Source organism: Vanellus vanellus (assembly GCF_965231255.1).
Source record: "Vanellus vanellus genome assembly, chromosome: 2".
Taxonomy (NCBI): Eukaryota; Metazoa; Chordata; class Aves; order Charadriiformes; family Charadriidae; genus Vanellus; species Vanellus vanellus.
The window spans coordinates 19,373,115-19,389,837 of record NC_138906.1 but is presented as its reverse complement, the minus strand read 5'-3'; the positions used below and the strand labels follow the sequence as shown (position 1 = coordinate 19,389,837).

The 16,723-nt window shown below is 39.6% G+C and overlaps 1 protein-coding gene across 1 annotated transcript in view; it reads left to right on the top strand.

Annotated features, from left to right (window-relative positions):
- The window catches only part of LOC309686779 (myosin-IIIa-like), a gene marked incomplete at both ends in the record, with an annotated part of 42,931 nt that overhangs the window by 9,414 nt on the left and 16,794 nt on the right, over nucleotides 1-16,723 (top strand). Inside the window, one exon of the mRNA XM_082499544.1 lies at nucleotides 16,353-16,457. Coding sequence (XP_082355670.1) covers nucleotides 16,353-16,457 — 105 coding nt within the window. The remainder of the gene's footprint in view (nucleotides 1-16,352; nucleotides 16,458-16,723) is intronic.

Below are 16,723 nucleotides of genomic sequence, written 5' to 3'. Positions count from 1 at the left end.
CAGATGTATGTCCATTTCTGGAGAGGTGGAGGGAATCACCAGGAAGTTAGGGAAATAAATCACTTTGTGCTGAATGTCAAGACGACTGTCAAAGCATTCTTTTTAGGTATTTTGGTTCTCCTAGTGTGTACGTGAACATTTCAAGAACATTTGCAATGCCCTGCTGAGATAGACCAATGGTCCATGTAGCACAGCATTCTGTCTCCTGTGGTGGCACTAGAAGATGCTATTTAGGAAGAGTCTGTCCAATTTTTGCAGTCCATTTCCCTCATGGTCTCCAGCAACTATGATTGTTGTTTTAAGGATGTCTCAGACTGTTCTATTTAGTATCCGTTTGTGGACACAGTAAACCTGGCGATGATACTGTCATGCCATACAATCCTCTTAGAGCATGCAATTTGTTTTTGTCATTATTATATACTCATTACTACATACAATATTCCACATACTAGAATGTAATGTTTTCAACATTATGAAAACATTTCCAAGTCAAAATATATCTCTATGTGTAGTAAGAAATGTAGAATCCTGTTCGTTTGAAAAGAAGGAATATGTTACAGTTGGCAGTGGACTGCAAGCTCTGTTTTCTGACCAGGTACTTAAAAAGTACCTTCGCTAGTGCTAACTGTACAGGTGTTGGTTATGCACAGTCCAGACTGAAATGAACCTGATTCATCTTCTTTCTTGTGTAGAACCTTTTCTTGTTCTAGTGTGATCTTCATCAGAGAAATCATGTCAAAGTGTAGAAAAGCTTGTGCTTGGACCCCGCTTCTCTAAAGAAGTGGCATGTTAGCCTTTTCCATTCCCTCAACCTTATAACGTGGGAAAATAAATGCATTAAACAAATCAGTAACTTGTACCATTCTACTGTACATGTATTGGTATACTTTGAGTTCAATCTTCAGGATGTTTTTTGATGTTAATTGAAACTGCTAACCAGACACTGGTAACTCAAAAGAATTACAGAAAGGTTATTATGAAGGATTATTATGATCCAGTTGGCAGCTATATTTGCTAATTTAAAATTTGCCTGAAGTGATTCAAATTTGTTACTTAATTTTGATCTTTTATAGTTAATGTCAAGAGGAAAAATTTTAAATTTACAAATACCTAAATTATCTTTTTAAATCCTTGTGATGCTTCTATTTGTGTTGCTTTTTTCCAGACAGAGCAATACCATTAAACCCAGTAAAATGAGGCTCTCACAAGTTTGAATTAAACTAGAACCCAGAAAATTGTAGTGCTTCAGTTCACCTGGTCCTCTTTCCCCAAGCACAGATAAAGTACAAACCCATGGTGTGGAGTCCATTTAATCCAAGTGAGGACACTGTAGCCCCATGTGGAAGAAAGGAATAAAGTGCCAGGATACCAGATGCCAACCTGCTGTACCAGTGTAATGGTAGTCTATTGCTACTAGATTTGTTCTAGTGGCTTGCCTGGCCTGGGAAAGTTTGCATATCTAGCCAAAATGCTTGTAACAGGGTAAGAACTGGGAGAGAACCTATCTGACAAAGGCTATTGCCTTTGCTACCACAGGGTAGCAAACCAGTGCAGTTCCTACTCGATTAGCAATTATAAGAGCAGTTGCAATCGTCTGGTGAGTCACTTACATATACCGAGTCACGTACATAACAAGCTGAGATCCCCTTTCTGGTTTTGTGCAGATCCTTTAGAAGAATTACCACTCTTGAATTTGCCCAGAGATGGAGAGCCCAGCACAACGCATAGAGTATTACTCACTCCTTTCCAACCCTAAAAGTGAGCCTTCATAGCAGGGAGCTGATATGAAAGCTTTAAGCCAAATAGAACAAATGGATTTGGAAATGGAGAACCAAGGGGATAACAGAAGTCAGTTGTGATCTGAAGCAGCTGCAAGCTTTTGTCAGCGTTGCAGCACGGGAGAGTTATTATAGGATAGCGGTGTGGTTTTCTGTTTGTATTGGCTGCTCCTTCAAAGCAGAGAGGAAAACATGTTATGCCAACAGTTAACCAGCGATGGATGCCAGCACTGTGAGTTGATCAAGGATAGGAGTAGATTTGTTGCTGCCTAAGGAAAGGTATTAGGACTGCTACGGGTCTTGACAGTAAAAGCAACTAGCTTGTACCTGATGCGGTTGAGAAGGGGCAGCCAGTGTGAGGGTTCAAGGGAAGAATGGCATGGTCAGAGGTGGCTGGTTAGGGATGAGAACTCACCAAGGCCCAGAGAAGAAGGTGTTGCAGTAACTCCTGGGCAAAATGAAGAATGCTGAACAATACATCTGCACTGCTGCTTCTGGCCTGGAGTGAGTCTGCTGTGCTGTTGCGCTGGAGTGTCTGGTGTTTGGAGAGGGGAGTTTAGCAAATCGGATGCTTCCAGATGTTTGCAAATGCTACCTGTGGTCACAGAGAGAGCCCTAGAATTCATGAAATATGTATAAATTTTCCTCACAGATTCATAAATGAACAGTGACAGCACAATTTACATATGTGTCATATAGAGAAAAATGAATGTAATTAATGCCCAAATCTTGTGTGGCTAATAGTTTTGGATCCTTCACTGACCTACTATATACATAGAAGAGTTACTGATCATGTTGCTTTTTCAACACTGCATGTAATTCTAATATATGGTGTAATTCACTGAAGTGCGTTCTTTTTTTTCCTTTTTTTTTTAATAAGAAGAAATCCTCTGTTTTGTTATATAATGCCCTCTCTGTGAAGTATAGTTATGCATCTAAAGAAATATCAGTCTCAGCAGGTCCAATTGTGTTGGGGAGGGGAGATTTTTTTCAGCTGGGGAGTTGAGATACTAACAGTATAGTTCTAGGTTGCGGTGTGGTTTGCTACAAAAGAGGAGTAACCACTGTCCAAGGTAAGATGTAGGTATTGGTATTTTTGAAAAACTGAGGCTAAAATAGCCAGAAGCATAATATGAAATTTTAGGATCAGAACAACCATAACAATTTATTATGAAATTCAGATCCCTTTTCTACCTCCACACAAAGAAAGGCAGATATCTATCGTCCAAATATTCAAATATTTCTGCTGCTGGTTTGTGGCTTAACATGGGTGAGGCTTCAGCTGTTTGAGCGGTGAGAGACTGGAGGATGTAAAAAATGAAAAGAGACAAGAAACTAAAATAAACCCAAACCAACTATGCCCCCCCCCCCCCCAAAAAATAAAATCCACAAACAACTGAGAGAGATTCTTCAACTTTTACACTCGTTTCAAATTTTACAGTAGGTGACAATATATTTACTTCTGTCATTAATTTTGATTTTATGAGCTCTGTGCGGGGACTGATAAGTTCTGTGTGCTAGGTAAATAGATGACTATTTTAAAAAATATGTTTATCTAGATGATCTTCCTTGACCAGGGATGCAGTGCCTTTACCTCAGCCACATATCCCAGTGGGGCAAGGAGTCCTGTAACATGTATGGGGCAGGAGACAGTATGATTCTTACAGTGAGAATGTTCTGTCACCCCCACATAGGCAACACGAGACCCTTCACAAGGCACTGCTCCTTTTCTGCATCCAGGCATAGACTACCACTTCAGAGTGCTGTTTGTGCCAAAGCAGGCTGGGCACAGAAAAGAAAAGCTCAGTGCAAGGCGGGTAGTTCTGTCCTTGTCTCTCGCTGAGCTTTCCAGCAGCATCTAAGAGTCCTGATGGCTGGCAGTAAAGCATTTTTCTCTCCATTAGCTTGATGTCTTTCCTTTCTCAGCTAACGGTGTTGCCACTCTTCATGGCACCTCTCAGTGCGTGGAAGAGGGAGAGAAGAGCTGCTGTCAGTGTTGCAAAGCAGCTAATGCTTGTTCTTGATGTGGAAAGACATTTGGCTGAAAAAATCTGCAGCCTCAGAGCCTGCAGTGTGCAGGAAGGCTCAGGGTATAGGGAGATGCTGATCACGCGAGCTCCTTTGGGACATTGCATGGTGAGAGTGACTTAGACTAGTATATCTAAAGTTTAGCGGGCGATTTCACATCACTGAAGCTGCTGGGGCTTCAATTGTTGAACTCTATTTGAATTAAGATTTTGTCTTAGAAAAATAATGTAATTGTAAGGAATGGGTAGGGGTATGGAAACTGGAGTTGTTCTCACTGCTGTGATAGTTTTGGCAAGAGTGGGAAAATCCAAATTCAGTGATGTGCATTTTTCTGCGTGGCCTCTCAGAGTAATAAGCACTGGCTGGGGTGAGTCCCACAGGAATCTGTGGGAACTCCTAGAAGCAGGACCCAACAGTCTCGTTTTGGTTTTCAAAGAGATGAGCCTACCTGAGATAAACTAGAGACATCACTGTATCAGTTACTTCTCTCTTACATGAAACAGAGGACCTTGTGGTCTGTACAAATTAATAATTTATTTAGGATTTTCCTTTGGCATGTTTACAGTATGCTTTTGTTAGATACAGCAGTTATTATACACAGATATGTTTCCATCTAAGGGAATAAAGGCAAGTTTGTGGTGTTTAAAAAAGCTTTGGATGGAAGTTGTTCTTTATAACGGAATGTATAATAAGAGTTACAATAAGAAAGCAGATATGCACCTTTTTTGATATGGGAGATTTACTGTAAAACAATATTTCAGGAAATTAGCGTAGTGGAAAATAACTAGTTCATTTGGGTTTTATGGAGGGTGGGGGGAAGGAGTTGTCATTTGTCTAAATATTATTAGGTATTTCCAAATGACATATATAGAAGAAAAATTAAACAATTGAAAATTGCTTTTTTGTGTTTCTCAACATGGGTCATTTTTCAGTAATATCTTTGGTTATAATTGCTCCATTCAGACAAACACTGAATATTTTGATCCATTACATGTCTGAGTCACCCTTGATTTCTCCATTTCTAATGTGTCCCTCTTTGCTTCCCAATTATAGCAATTTTTCACTCTTGAATTACATCCTATTTTCTCAAGATCAAAGATGTGTGGCTACAACTATCATTTGGTGCTTCAAAGTTTTAGTAAATACTCATAATTTCTCTATGTAATGAGTACTTCATATTACATTGTGGTTTGCACAGTCCACATCTTTTCAACAGCTGGTGAGCATATGTTATGGCCACCTTGCTGAAGCATACTGCACATACAAAAAAGATGGTTCTGAGTAACCTCTAACATTTTTTGCTACTATGAAGTAAAGTGAAAGCCCAGGAAAAAAAAAAAAACAACCTGAATTTTACCATTCCACTATGTAATTAAAGAGCATGTGAATACTCTCAAAGAATCAATCACAGAATGGTTTGGGTTGGAAGGGACTATATCATCTAATTCCAACCCCTCTGCCATGGGCAGGGACACCTTCCACTAGACCAGGTTACTCAAAGTCTCATCCAACCTGGCCCATCCAACCTATGCCTCTCGCATTCTAATATTTAACATCACTTTGCTTTCTCTACATTTTATTTTTGATCACATCTTTCTTTAAAGATGTGAGGATATTAAAAAAAACGAACACACACAACAAACAACAAAAAACCAACACCAAAAAAACCCCCGTACATTTGCATAGCTTTTGGTTAAATCCCAGATTACCAAACCCCCTTTAGCTTTAGTGGGGGATGGCATTAATCATTGTAAGAATGCTTGGGCTAAGGCTTGGCTCTTTTTGCTTCAGACACCTGAGGGTTAAACATTTAAATTCAAGTGTGATAGACACTATAATTTTGCTGTGTTTATTCTCAGTTTACATGTTGGGTCCCTTTATAAAGGGAGTGACTGGAGCAAATGGACTTGGCTGTAGGGAGAGAGGTCTCCTCATCCTTGTTCTTTCTTGGGCAGAGAGGTCTGGAGGCTGCAGACTATGGTACAACAGTACTACAGCAAGGAACAAGGAGTTGGGACGTGCAGAAAGCAGACAGCCAAGTGTCACTGGTGACAAAAAGAAAAATTTCCCGGGCTCCAGAAAGGATGTCAGTGGATGTTGCAGTTCAGAAAGCTGCTGACTTCACTGAAACCGAACCCTGGAAGCAAGGAACTGCCTTGCACAGACACAGTGAGCAGGGAGAGATTGGTTTACAGTGCACTTTAATTTCAATTTTGCCTGATCTAGTCTCTCTGTGTTAATCATTCCAGTAGTTTATTTAAAGAAGAAAAAAAAAAAAAAGTCTTTTGAGTTTAGCATCCTTTTGGTTCTTACAAAGTTCTCTTTAAGAATATCTTGGAACATCCTTCAGGATGTTCTTGGTGCATTAGGGTCCCATGACAGTTACAGAGTTGCCGTAGCTCCTTTTGTAGTCAGCAGAGAGAGGCAGGCAACTCCTAGAGCGGTTAAGCTGACCTGTCCTGCACACTCCTGTGAGGAGAGGAATAGTCTTTTGGCTGAGTCTGTTTCAGCTTCACTCCTTTTGTAAAAGGAGCTTTTAGATGAGCCCCATTGTTTGGATCTGTGCTTCCCCAGCCATGCTTTCAGACTCAATAGGGAAGATTTCTATTGCAGTCATTTAAATTACAGTGAATTATTCTAAATTATTGTCTTCATGTAGGAACACAGACATAAAATGAATTATGTGTAGTGTGGACACGGTAGTACTTGGAACTACTGTCTGAACCCTGAATTGTATAGAAATGATGCTACAAAAGAGGGAGATGCTTTGAAACGTTTCCTAATTGGTGAAGAGTGAACAAAAGCCGCGGAGTTCTGAGCAGGCAATAAAAGCTGTGAAGTGCTCGCTCTTACCGGCTGGCTGCCCTGTTCCCTTACGAGATTCTATGTGTTTTCCAGAGCTTCAGCTAAGTTTGCAGCAGTCAGTAGAAATACGTCTGTTGACATTATTGATCCCAAACTTAGGCCCTGCTTTTTCTCCCTAGCCAAGTGAATGGTTGTGCACGCTAAATGTCATTTTTACCACTGCTCCTTGTGGTAAATGAATAAAATGATGAATTGCACTAAGTTTTCTGTATCAAAATCTTCTGTCTTGGTAAGCTCCCTCTTGCATTTGCTCAGAAAGTCCTGGGCTCTTTATGGACCGGTGCCTTTCAGTTTTGTAGTTAGGTTAACTCTGATTTTGCAAAATGGTCCTCCCATTTATTTGTTTTTTAAAAAATTATGGCTGCGTTATGCTGTTGCCAGGCTGTGAAGCTATAGTTGAAGCTCCTTCAGAATTTCTGTTATAAATATATTATCTGGGGATTTAGACCTCTGTTGCTTTACACAGCACTATTCCAAATCATAGCTTGATACCACTTCAGCTCTATACTCTTTTTGGGAGGAGATGTGGACAGGTGGTACATTCATTTCTTCATTAGCAGCTTCATGGGGATGTGAATGTATTATAACATAAAGAATGTGAATTATGGGATGGTGCAATATGAAGTTTGCATCCGTAAGAGCTAGCAGGGGAATTCAGCTGGGCTGTGCACAGTAAACCTTTTGTACAGCACTGTCACCTACTTGCTTTTTTTCATTCTGTTAGAAACAAAACAATATTACAAATGTTTTGGAACAGAAAACAGCCTCCTTTGAGGGGGTTAGTTCTTTTTCTTCTTCTGTATGTAAAGCCTGGAGGCTTCATTCAATTATGCTGAGTTTGGAAGAAGAAACTTAGAAAAATACGATATTGGCATAGATGCAGCCTTTTCTGTTTTGGCCATGGTGTGAGGTAGAGATATCTATGTCCTGACTGCAAAAAATAAGAGGCTGCAAAGGCCAGCATTGCATAAGATGGAATAGGCAAAGTTTTCCCCTGGCTGTCTGTCTTGTCAGTGTGAGAAACACGCTCACGGTATTGAATTTTAGTCTGGGGCAAATTCGGTGGAGCAAAGAATATTTATTACAGCGTTGGGAGTTACACAGGGGATTTCTCCTCCTGTGGCTCATTTTTGCTTTACAAACGCTTGTTTTTATTTTGTATTCCTTATACTTATTCATGTTTCTTCTTGGAACATAATTTGCATAATCAATGAGTTTTCGGAACACAACCCACCCTCAATTACATAATCGATGAGTTCTTGGAATGCAACCCACCCCCCAATTTACATAATCAATAAGTTCTTGGAATGCAACCCATCCCTGAGCATGCCCCCTCCCTTCTAGCGGTGCAGGCATTATGCTTCCTCAGGGGTCTTCCTGGTAGTTGTTGGAGGGAGGCTTGAAGTCTTTATCACCATGTCCTTCTTGTGGCTTCTTCATTCTTTACACTCCTGTGGTTATCTTAGCTAACTACACCACCCTTTGTTCTGCAAATTTTCGGTAGTTCTAACTGTTGCTTTCGTCTGATATCCCATTTAACACTATCCTTTTTCCAAACGCATAGCAAGCGTACACCCATCTTAGCTGAAGCCATAGCAAGCACACATTCATTTTAGCTGAAGCAAAATTTTTGCCAAATTACTTATTACAAGTGCATGCGTGTGACAAAGAAAGTAAGAAGTTAAAAGCCAAACTGAAGGTGAAGAGATCAGAAGCAACAAACACACACCCATGAGGCTGTGACTACCGCAGCCCTGGAGGTGCTAGATGATGTAAGAGAGCAAAATTATAAATACCACATGGTTTGTGAACACTGAAGCTAAATAAATCAGGAAAGATGTCTGTTTCAGTGATACATTTCATTCATGTTAAATTGAAAGCAATCAACTTTACCTAAAAGCATAGAGCATTTCTATGGTTTCTTTTGGTTATGGGTTATCTTGTACTGTCGTTAGGAAAAATAGGAGCCAGAGTGCACATCCTTCTTCCATTTAAGGGGAAATTAAAACTAGGCTGCACAGCCAGGGCCTGCGTATTGAACCACTTGGCCTGTTGAAGAAACTGATTTAGCTCTCCCTAAGTCTTCACAAGCACCTTCAAGTGTTTGTGGTCGCTGTTAGGTGCTGTCAGTGGAATGTGCTCTTTGGCAGTAATAGTTGTGAAGAAGTCGCACAGTAGGCAGATAATAGGAGTTAATTTGGTCACAGCCGACCCTGTGTGACAGCCAGGATTGTGAGACGGACAGCACATCAAGTTCTGTCTTGGACACAGAAGGCAAAGAAAGTGACTCTGGAAGTGGCTGTGTCAGGTTGATTCTGTTCTAGTAGAGAGCATCTGTTTTGAAAAGTTGAAGATGGAAGGAAATTTGAGTGAAAAAGGCCAAAAAAGAATTGTGTTCACTTTCCTGAGAAAAGGGAGGACGGCGGAGCAGCAGGGTAAGGATAATGAGCTTTAGGAGAGTATGCTTCACCCAGCTTGGGGAACTGGTGGTTAGCTGTGCTTGGGAAAAAGAGTGTGAAAATGAAAGAAAGCAGGATAGCTGGCAATTACTGAAGGACATTAAACACACAATAGCAAATTAGCTGATGCAGAGAAAAGATAAAAGCACACTAAGAGTTGAGTAAGAATGCATCAGGGTTTGCTTCTTTTAATGTTTCAGAATGCCTTCAAATAGGAGAAACAAAAATGCACAGCTAAGGTACAGGCATTTAAGGATAAGCTCACAAAGGCTAATGTGGAGTGGTAAAAACAAGATCACATTACTAAGAAGAGAGAGAAATGAGATAAAAGAATATTGAATATATATCATTACAAAGTGAGGAAAAATAATGACCGAGGGAAATACAGACCAGTCTGTTTAATTTTGGTACCCACAATGATTCTAGAACAAATTAATAGAAACCAGTTTAGAAATACCCAGAACCCAGTAACATGATAAAAGTGGTCAACTTAGATTGGGCCAGAACAAATCACATTCATAACAATCTCTCCTTTAACAGGATAACTGGTCTAGTAAGGGGAAAGCAACGGATGTCATCGTGTCCTTTGTACAGATTTGGTATGGTTCCATGTGACATTCTTGTGAGAAAAATGTGGAAATACAGAAATTTCACATAATAAAGCAGATGACCTCATTTTCATAAAACCAGACTCAAAGAATAATGATCAGTAGTTCACTTTGGGGCTGGGAGAACCTCAAGTGGGCATCTGCTTTTGGCCTGTTTCTGTTCATTAATAACTGAGGTGATGAAACAAAGTCCACATAAAAAGCCTGGAATGGACAACTACTTTGATTACAGGCATGTCGGCGAATGGCATCAGATTCACAGTTGTGAATATGGGAGGGATTTTTTTGAATCACAGGAAAAAATATCAGTAGACATGTGAAGTACTGCTGTCCGTAGGAAGAAGAAATGGGACATACCTGATTAGGCAGTAGGACTGCAGAAAGGGATTCTCTGCAAAGTAAAGATTATTCTGTTCTGTTCGGCTTTTCCCAGCTAAGACAAGACTTCCAAAGGAATTCTCTATGCAGTTTGGGGCAAACTGTGTTACAAACATCAATGGCAAATTGCAGGCAGTCTGAATTTAGGAAACATGGATGATTTCAAAAGGTTACAGCAACTAACTTTTTATAGCCTAGAAAAGAGAAGAATGACATATCGTCACAGTAGTCTGACAGAGATGATGTTAAATCAAGAATAATGATCATTTCTTTTCAAAGACTACTGGAGGGAAGGGCAAATATAAAGCAGCTTTACTGGAAGCAAAGAATAGTTGGAAATGGTTGGATGGTAGGAAAAATGGTCTGTCAGGCTAGTGAAACACAGAAACAGGGTACTTAGAAAGGTTGGAGTCTCCCTCAGTGGGAAATTTTTAGGAGTATGTTAGGCAAATATCTGTCAAGGACCACCTGAAAGTACCAGATCTCTACACAGTGCAAACGCAGTGGACTAAATTATCTCTTGAAGTCCCTTTTACTTCTATGTTTCTGTAGTTTTATGACAACAAAACAGCAATATATCAGTATCTTTCGTTCATACAGCAGTCAGTACTAAAAGGAAGGTACAGCCGGCTCAGAGGCTGGCAGCGTTGCTGTTCTGCATGCTCAGTAGAACAGGTCAGATTACTGATCTATTCTAAGAACAGAAAAAAATAGAGATTAGTGCCTGAGATGCTTTCAGCATTCTTATGTATGATAACATTAAAGCAAGGTTGGACTATATGACTTTTTCATAACTATAATTCGTGCATGCCGTAAGTTGTGCATATGTGATGTGCTAACCTAGTCATTTATGCCAGAGCAGTCTGTAAAGATAGGGAAGGCAGTAATTGTAGTTGCCCCACTTTTTGCATCCAAGCTACTGAAATAAGATGAAAGCACCTTGACAACTGCAGGATGCAGGAAAACGTTACCTGACAGCTTAGTACAGATGCATAAATCAGGAGCAGTGGATGATTAAAGGCTGTAATAGCCCTAACAAAAGTGCAACTGATGATGGTTTTCTTAAAAGCGAAGGTGATACTGAATCCTTATTCAATGGGCATCAGACTTGAGAAGAGCTAAACAGAGAAATGTATCAACTGGGTCAGATGAAGAGTGAGTAAGACCTACACAGAACACCTGCATGACTGTGGTGTGATAGCAATTTTATCTGACATTTCATGTGTTAGGATCATGCTATTTTATAAGTCTATTGCTGAAGATAGCTGTGCATACTAATAGCTCAATTACAGTAGCACAGGGTTCTGGCAGATGGGCGGATGGAGGACTGTATGTCGTGCCAGTGTGAGTCTTTGCCTTTTGAGTGCCAGAAAATCAAGGAAATCATAAGGGAGGAGCCCTTCACTGCCACTGGAGAAGAGTCATAAGCACCTCTTCTGAGACAGCCATGTATGGCCATCAGAGCTACAGCCCTTTCAGGCAGGTTTTCACATGGATCAAGCCTTCTATCAAATTATTCTTTCCCTTGGTCTGAGTATGCAAGATTTCCTTAGTCCTCTCCCCCTGTTTCTGCTGTCTAAATATCCAAACTAGGGACTCAATATTTTAAAATCCAAATATTATGAATCATAGAAAATTATAGCTTGGAAGCGACCTTTGGAGGTTATTGGTCCAACCCCCTGCTCAAAGATGATTAGCTTCAATGTTACAGGTTTGCATGGGGTCTTTTCCATTCAGGTTTTGAATATCTCCAAGGATATATTGGATATCTCCAAGGATATTTTGAATATCTCCAAGGACTCGCTAGGTAATCTGTTCCAGTGCTTAACTCCTCTTGGTGGCAAAATGTCCAGTAGAAATCTACTAGCTTACGGTTGGGGATTGTTGCCTCTCATCCTTTGTTGTGTGCCTGTGGGAAGTGTCTGTCTCTGTCTTCTCCGCTCCCTTTTAGGTAGCCCAAAGGGTTCAGTTTAACCCTCTTTTTGTTGCTTGTGTTTGCAGATAATAATTGTGTTCTATCAGTTCAGGCACTGAAAATGTTGCCAGTAAAGAAAATACCTGTAAATCACAAGGGAACAATAGAAGAAATGACTAACATTAAATTGATGAAAATTGCTCATGTACAAAGTTATCAAGATGACATTTCTAAATAACATCTTTGTGGCAGGATCATTAATATCTTCCTTTACTGTGTCTCATAGGTTGGACGTTTATAAGAACCTCTCTTTTTAAATTAAGTTTATTCAAAGCTTAAAAGGGGATTGCTATCCTTCCTTGGGAAAATGCAGCCTTTGGACAGTTCCTAAAACCAGTTCAGACTGAAGGGCTTAGTTTTTGCGTGCGTTTCACGTACTGGGGTGTGTGGAATCTGAGAACCAAGCTGAGAAAGTCCATTCAGTTTACATCTTCTACTACTTGTGCTGCCAAATCTGAGCTAGCAGATGCCACCACCACTGCTCCCATACCCAATTTTCCTCCTGGGATTACTGTTTGCTTAAAATAGGTATTATAACACTGTTACAAACCACAAAAAATTTGTCTGTGTGTGCAAGAGGGAACGCGTGTGTCTGTGTGTTTTTGACAGTGTGGGAGACAGAATTAGAGTTATTACTCTCTCCTCCCAGAAGAGGCCATGTCTCGTGACAGGTTGGAGGACATTTGCATTTGGTGAGATACTTTGACCTTTAGGGTAGGAAGCATCCTTGTGGCACAGCTCAGATAGACATGTAGCTTCTACTGTATGTCTGTGTCCCAAGTTCTCCGTGTGTTTCTTGTTTTCTGCTTATAGTGCTCTTCATCAAGGTATCCTGAGGAGGTTTTATTGAATGGTGTGGGGTCATGACATAGACTAATTAACAATTTGGCCATGTGATGTCACAATACTTGCAATGAAATAATAGCTACCAGCACCCCTCTTCTCTAGATGATTCACTGGAAACTAAAAAGATCTTTTTAAAAAATTATCTCTGTTGTCTTCATGATTACTTGTCATCCAAGCATTACAGTTAGCTTCACTCAAACATAGTAAGTTTGGTAAGAGGCTACAAAGATTTTACTGTGGACAGCATGCTACTAAGAAACAGCAGAGATGATAATTATAAACTGCAATATTTAACAACACCCCAGGAAACTTCCAGTCTGACAGTACTGCTAAATAATGCTTATCCCATAATCTCTTATTGAAGGACTGTATAAGTCAAGGAAATGAGATTTTTTTTTTTTTTTTTTGCGGTTTAGGGTTTTTTTCCCTTTTAAGTTTTTATGTCATGGACTAGATCCTGGTTAACAAGAATATCATAGTTTTCTGTACCATCTTCATTTGAGAGGGAAGAGAAGAGTCTGACTCATTATGAGAAGGACTTTTTGATGTGTTTATGATAAGCTTCCATTGAACACGCATGCAATTTGATAGCCTGAGTCGGGAGAAAGATACACCATTTGTACTTTAGGTATGTGCGTGGTTATAGGGACATGTAGTGGCTTCACCTGCAAAAAACAGACAGTAGAAACAAAAAATGAGACCAGATGCAGTGTTTTACCCATGAGGACTTGTTTGGCCTGTAGAAAAATAGAACAAGGTTAATGCTAACCTGTGTCATCATTGTCGTCATCATTCCCCCCCTCCTGCCCCACGCAGCTCAGAGCACACACATACGGTGTCTGCCGTAATCTCCTTTTCTAATTGTAGTTGTATTCCAATAATCCTTTTTCCTCCTTATAGCTGCTTGCATTCTAATACCTAGCTTTTTTTCCCTCTTCCTCCCGTGCTGGTGGTCTCAGAAAAATACAAATTGTCTGATATAAGTAAAAGTACAACTCTTTGAGACAGAAGCAGCAAAAAAAGGCTTCCCCTATGCGTGCAAGAGCCGGTGTCTATGAGATCCTCGGCTGACCTCTGCCTAAGCAGCTGCCCTGCCTTAGGAGTCGGTGGAGGATTTCCATGGTGGTGTGGGTGACTTCTGTTTTTTTCTTCAAGACCTGCTCAGCTGACCTCTTATATACCCAGGTTCAGTTTTGGTTTGATCTAAAATAATCACAGTTTTAGTATCTTACTTTACCTGATATTTTAGATAAGTTTTATCTGACAATAGAGGTATTTATCTCATAATAGGGATTTCTATCTTATGAGAGAGGTAGAAAAACTTGTTAAAGCAACATCTTTAAGAAAGCAAAAATTAACATTGCTGACCCAGGCAAATAAATTCAACCTTGGCTTTACTGCCTAAATGTTGAAGCAGGTGATTTCTGAGGTATAGTTTCTTCCTTCTCTTACCTACAAAAAGAATATATTCCTTTCTGTGTTAGTTTTCTTTACCTTGAACAGAAAGACTAACATATCCAGCGTTGTAATGAAAACAGAAGATCCATCTATAAGAAGCAAAATTTTAACACTAGATAATGAGGAAAAATAGCTTGAAAATATCATACGTGTAATTTATTTCACAATTGGCTTGTCACTTGTCAGACAGTTTCAGTTCCCTGAAGTGCATTAAATTAACCAGAATTGTCATCATCCATTCAGTTTGATTAAACATGTCAGTGAAGTGGCAAAGTTAAAACAATAGAGACCCTGGAAAGATAATGTCATTGTAAAAAAAAAAAAAGTAACTAGAAAAACTCAATGGAGAAGGCAGACCAGCAGGGCTAAAGGTGGTAAATTAAATCCTGCTTGGGAATCTGACCCTGATCCAGCAAAGCACTTAATCTCATCATTTAAGAATATGAGTTCTGCCCCCTCTAAGCATACATGTTGTCCCACTGAAGTAAGGGTGAGATTAAGTGAGTTCCAAGATAGTTGCCATAGAGCGCAGCATCCATCAGTCCAGAGCCTTCCTTGACCTGATGGGGGACACATCTCGCAACAAGACTTATGTATCGAATGGTATTGTGTAGGCGTTCATGTGGTGCAAATTCAGTGCAACCCAGGGGTTCCAAAGGTAGTCAGAAAATTATTGTTATGTTTGGGTACAAAGGGCTATAAAATGTTTTATTCTTAAAGGTGCAAATCTTTTTGTAATTGCAGCACAGAAAAAATGTAGAGGTATAGAAGAACAGATTACAAATATCATATACAATAGTATCTGATGTGTCGAGTTCTGCAGTTGAAAAGTTTTGCTGATAAATTATGCCCTCGATTAGAATAGACTTCAAAAGCTGTAGTCAAAAGGAAATACTGTTTTATGGTACATTGGTAAAATGTATTATGTGGGTATTTATTTTCATATGAAAAGCCACTGGATGATACTTAGAATTTGTTTCACTGTTATTGGAAGCAGCCAATCCTTTACAGAGGCAGTGGCTCTTCAATCAATGAGTATTGTTAGGCGCATTATGGATAGTTTAAGGGCTTAAGTACCGATTTCATCTTTGTAGGTAGGTAACCGCTACAGTTAGTCACTGAAGTTACCTTGTTGCTTCTTCCTGTGGAAAAATTGTGATAAAAATGAGCATATGAAATATTGCAGGTTTGAACAGGACAGAGGATTGCGGGAGTCTAACTGGATTTTAGACAGGAGAAAGGATTGTCCAGAGTAGATTGTGGCTCTGCATCTCAAACACGAAGCTGACAGGGCTGATGCTACAAGGGCTATAATTAGTCTTACACCCGTGGCCCACCTTGTGTCAGTGGACACGAGACCTTTCTTTCCATGTTGCTTTCATCGTCTTCCATGATGCTTATCCCTTGTGTATAACATCCTTCTACACTAGGAATTAAGTGCTGCTTGGCAAAGAGGCCAGTTTTCCCTTGGAAAATTTTCTTGTGGGAATTTCACTGCTACCTGTCTTCTAATGCCTTAAATCCTTAAATCTGTTTGATGTATGTAGCTTTTGTACCTGAGAATTAATGCTGTAATAATTTGCATTGCTGGTGAGTTGCACATGATGAATATAAGAAGCAATTAGTGTGCCACACAGAACATGCCTTCACAGCAATTTTATTGTCAGCTACTTATGTTTCAGTGAAAAGCAATCATGTATATAGGAAAACAGAGAGATAGACTGCTGTACTTGTGTTTGGGCAAGAGGAATTAAATGCCAAAAGTAGTGAAAAAAAATAATTGGCGAAAGGGCTGTGTGTATTGTTTGTATAAATGGTAGACATAAGGATAAATTTGTGGTTTGCCAGTTTAATAGGAGCTCATTTGGCTACAAATGCAAAAAGTACTGAAAATTAAAACCAGGTGGCTGCTCCAACACTTTCTAATTCCTTTTTATATTCCCCTGATGTTTTGCAGCTGTGCAATGGTGGATCTGTGACTGATCTTGTGAAAGGATTTTTGAAGAGAGGCGAAAGGATGAACGAACTGATAATTGCTTACATTTTACGTGAAGCTCTGATGGTAAGATAAGCTTGCAGGGAAAGGACAGTCAATATTCAGGTCATATTTTTTTCTTTGAATGAATGAATGAAGATCATGTCTCCACTAACATGGCCGACTATCTTACATTATAGTACTGTTTAATGAAATCAAGGTAAAGAAAATTCATCTGTTTGTTTCATTGAGAGAATGAAAATTGATTTCTGATCAATTCCTTTCCTTAGTAAATACAGTTCTGCATCAAAATCACTTTTCTTTTGCAAAATAGCAGAAATATATCCAAAATA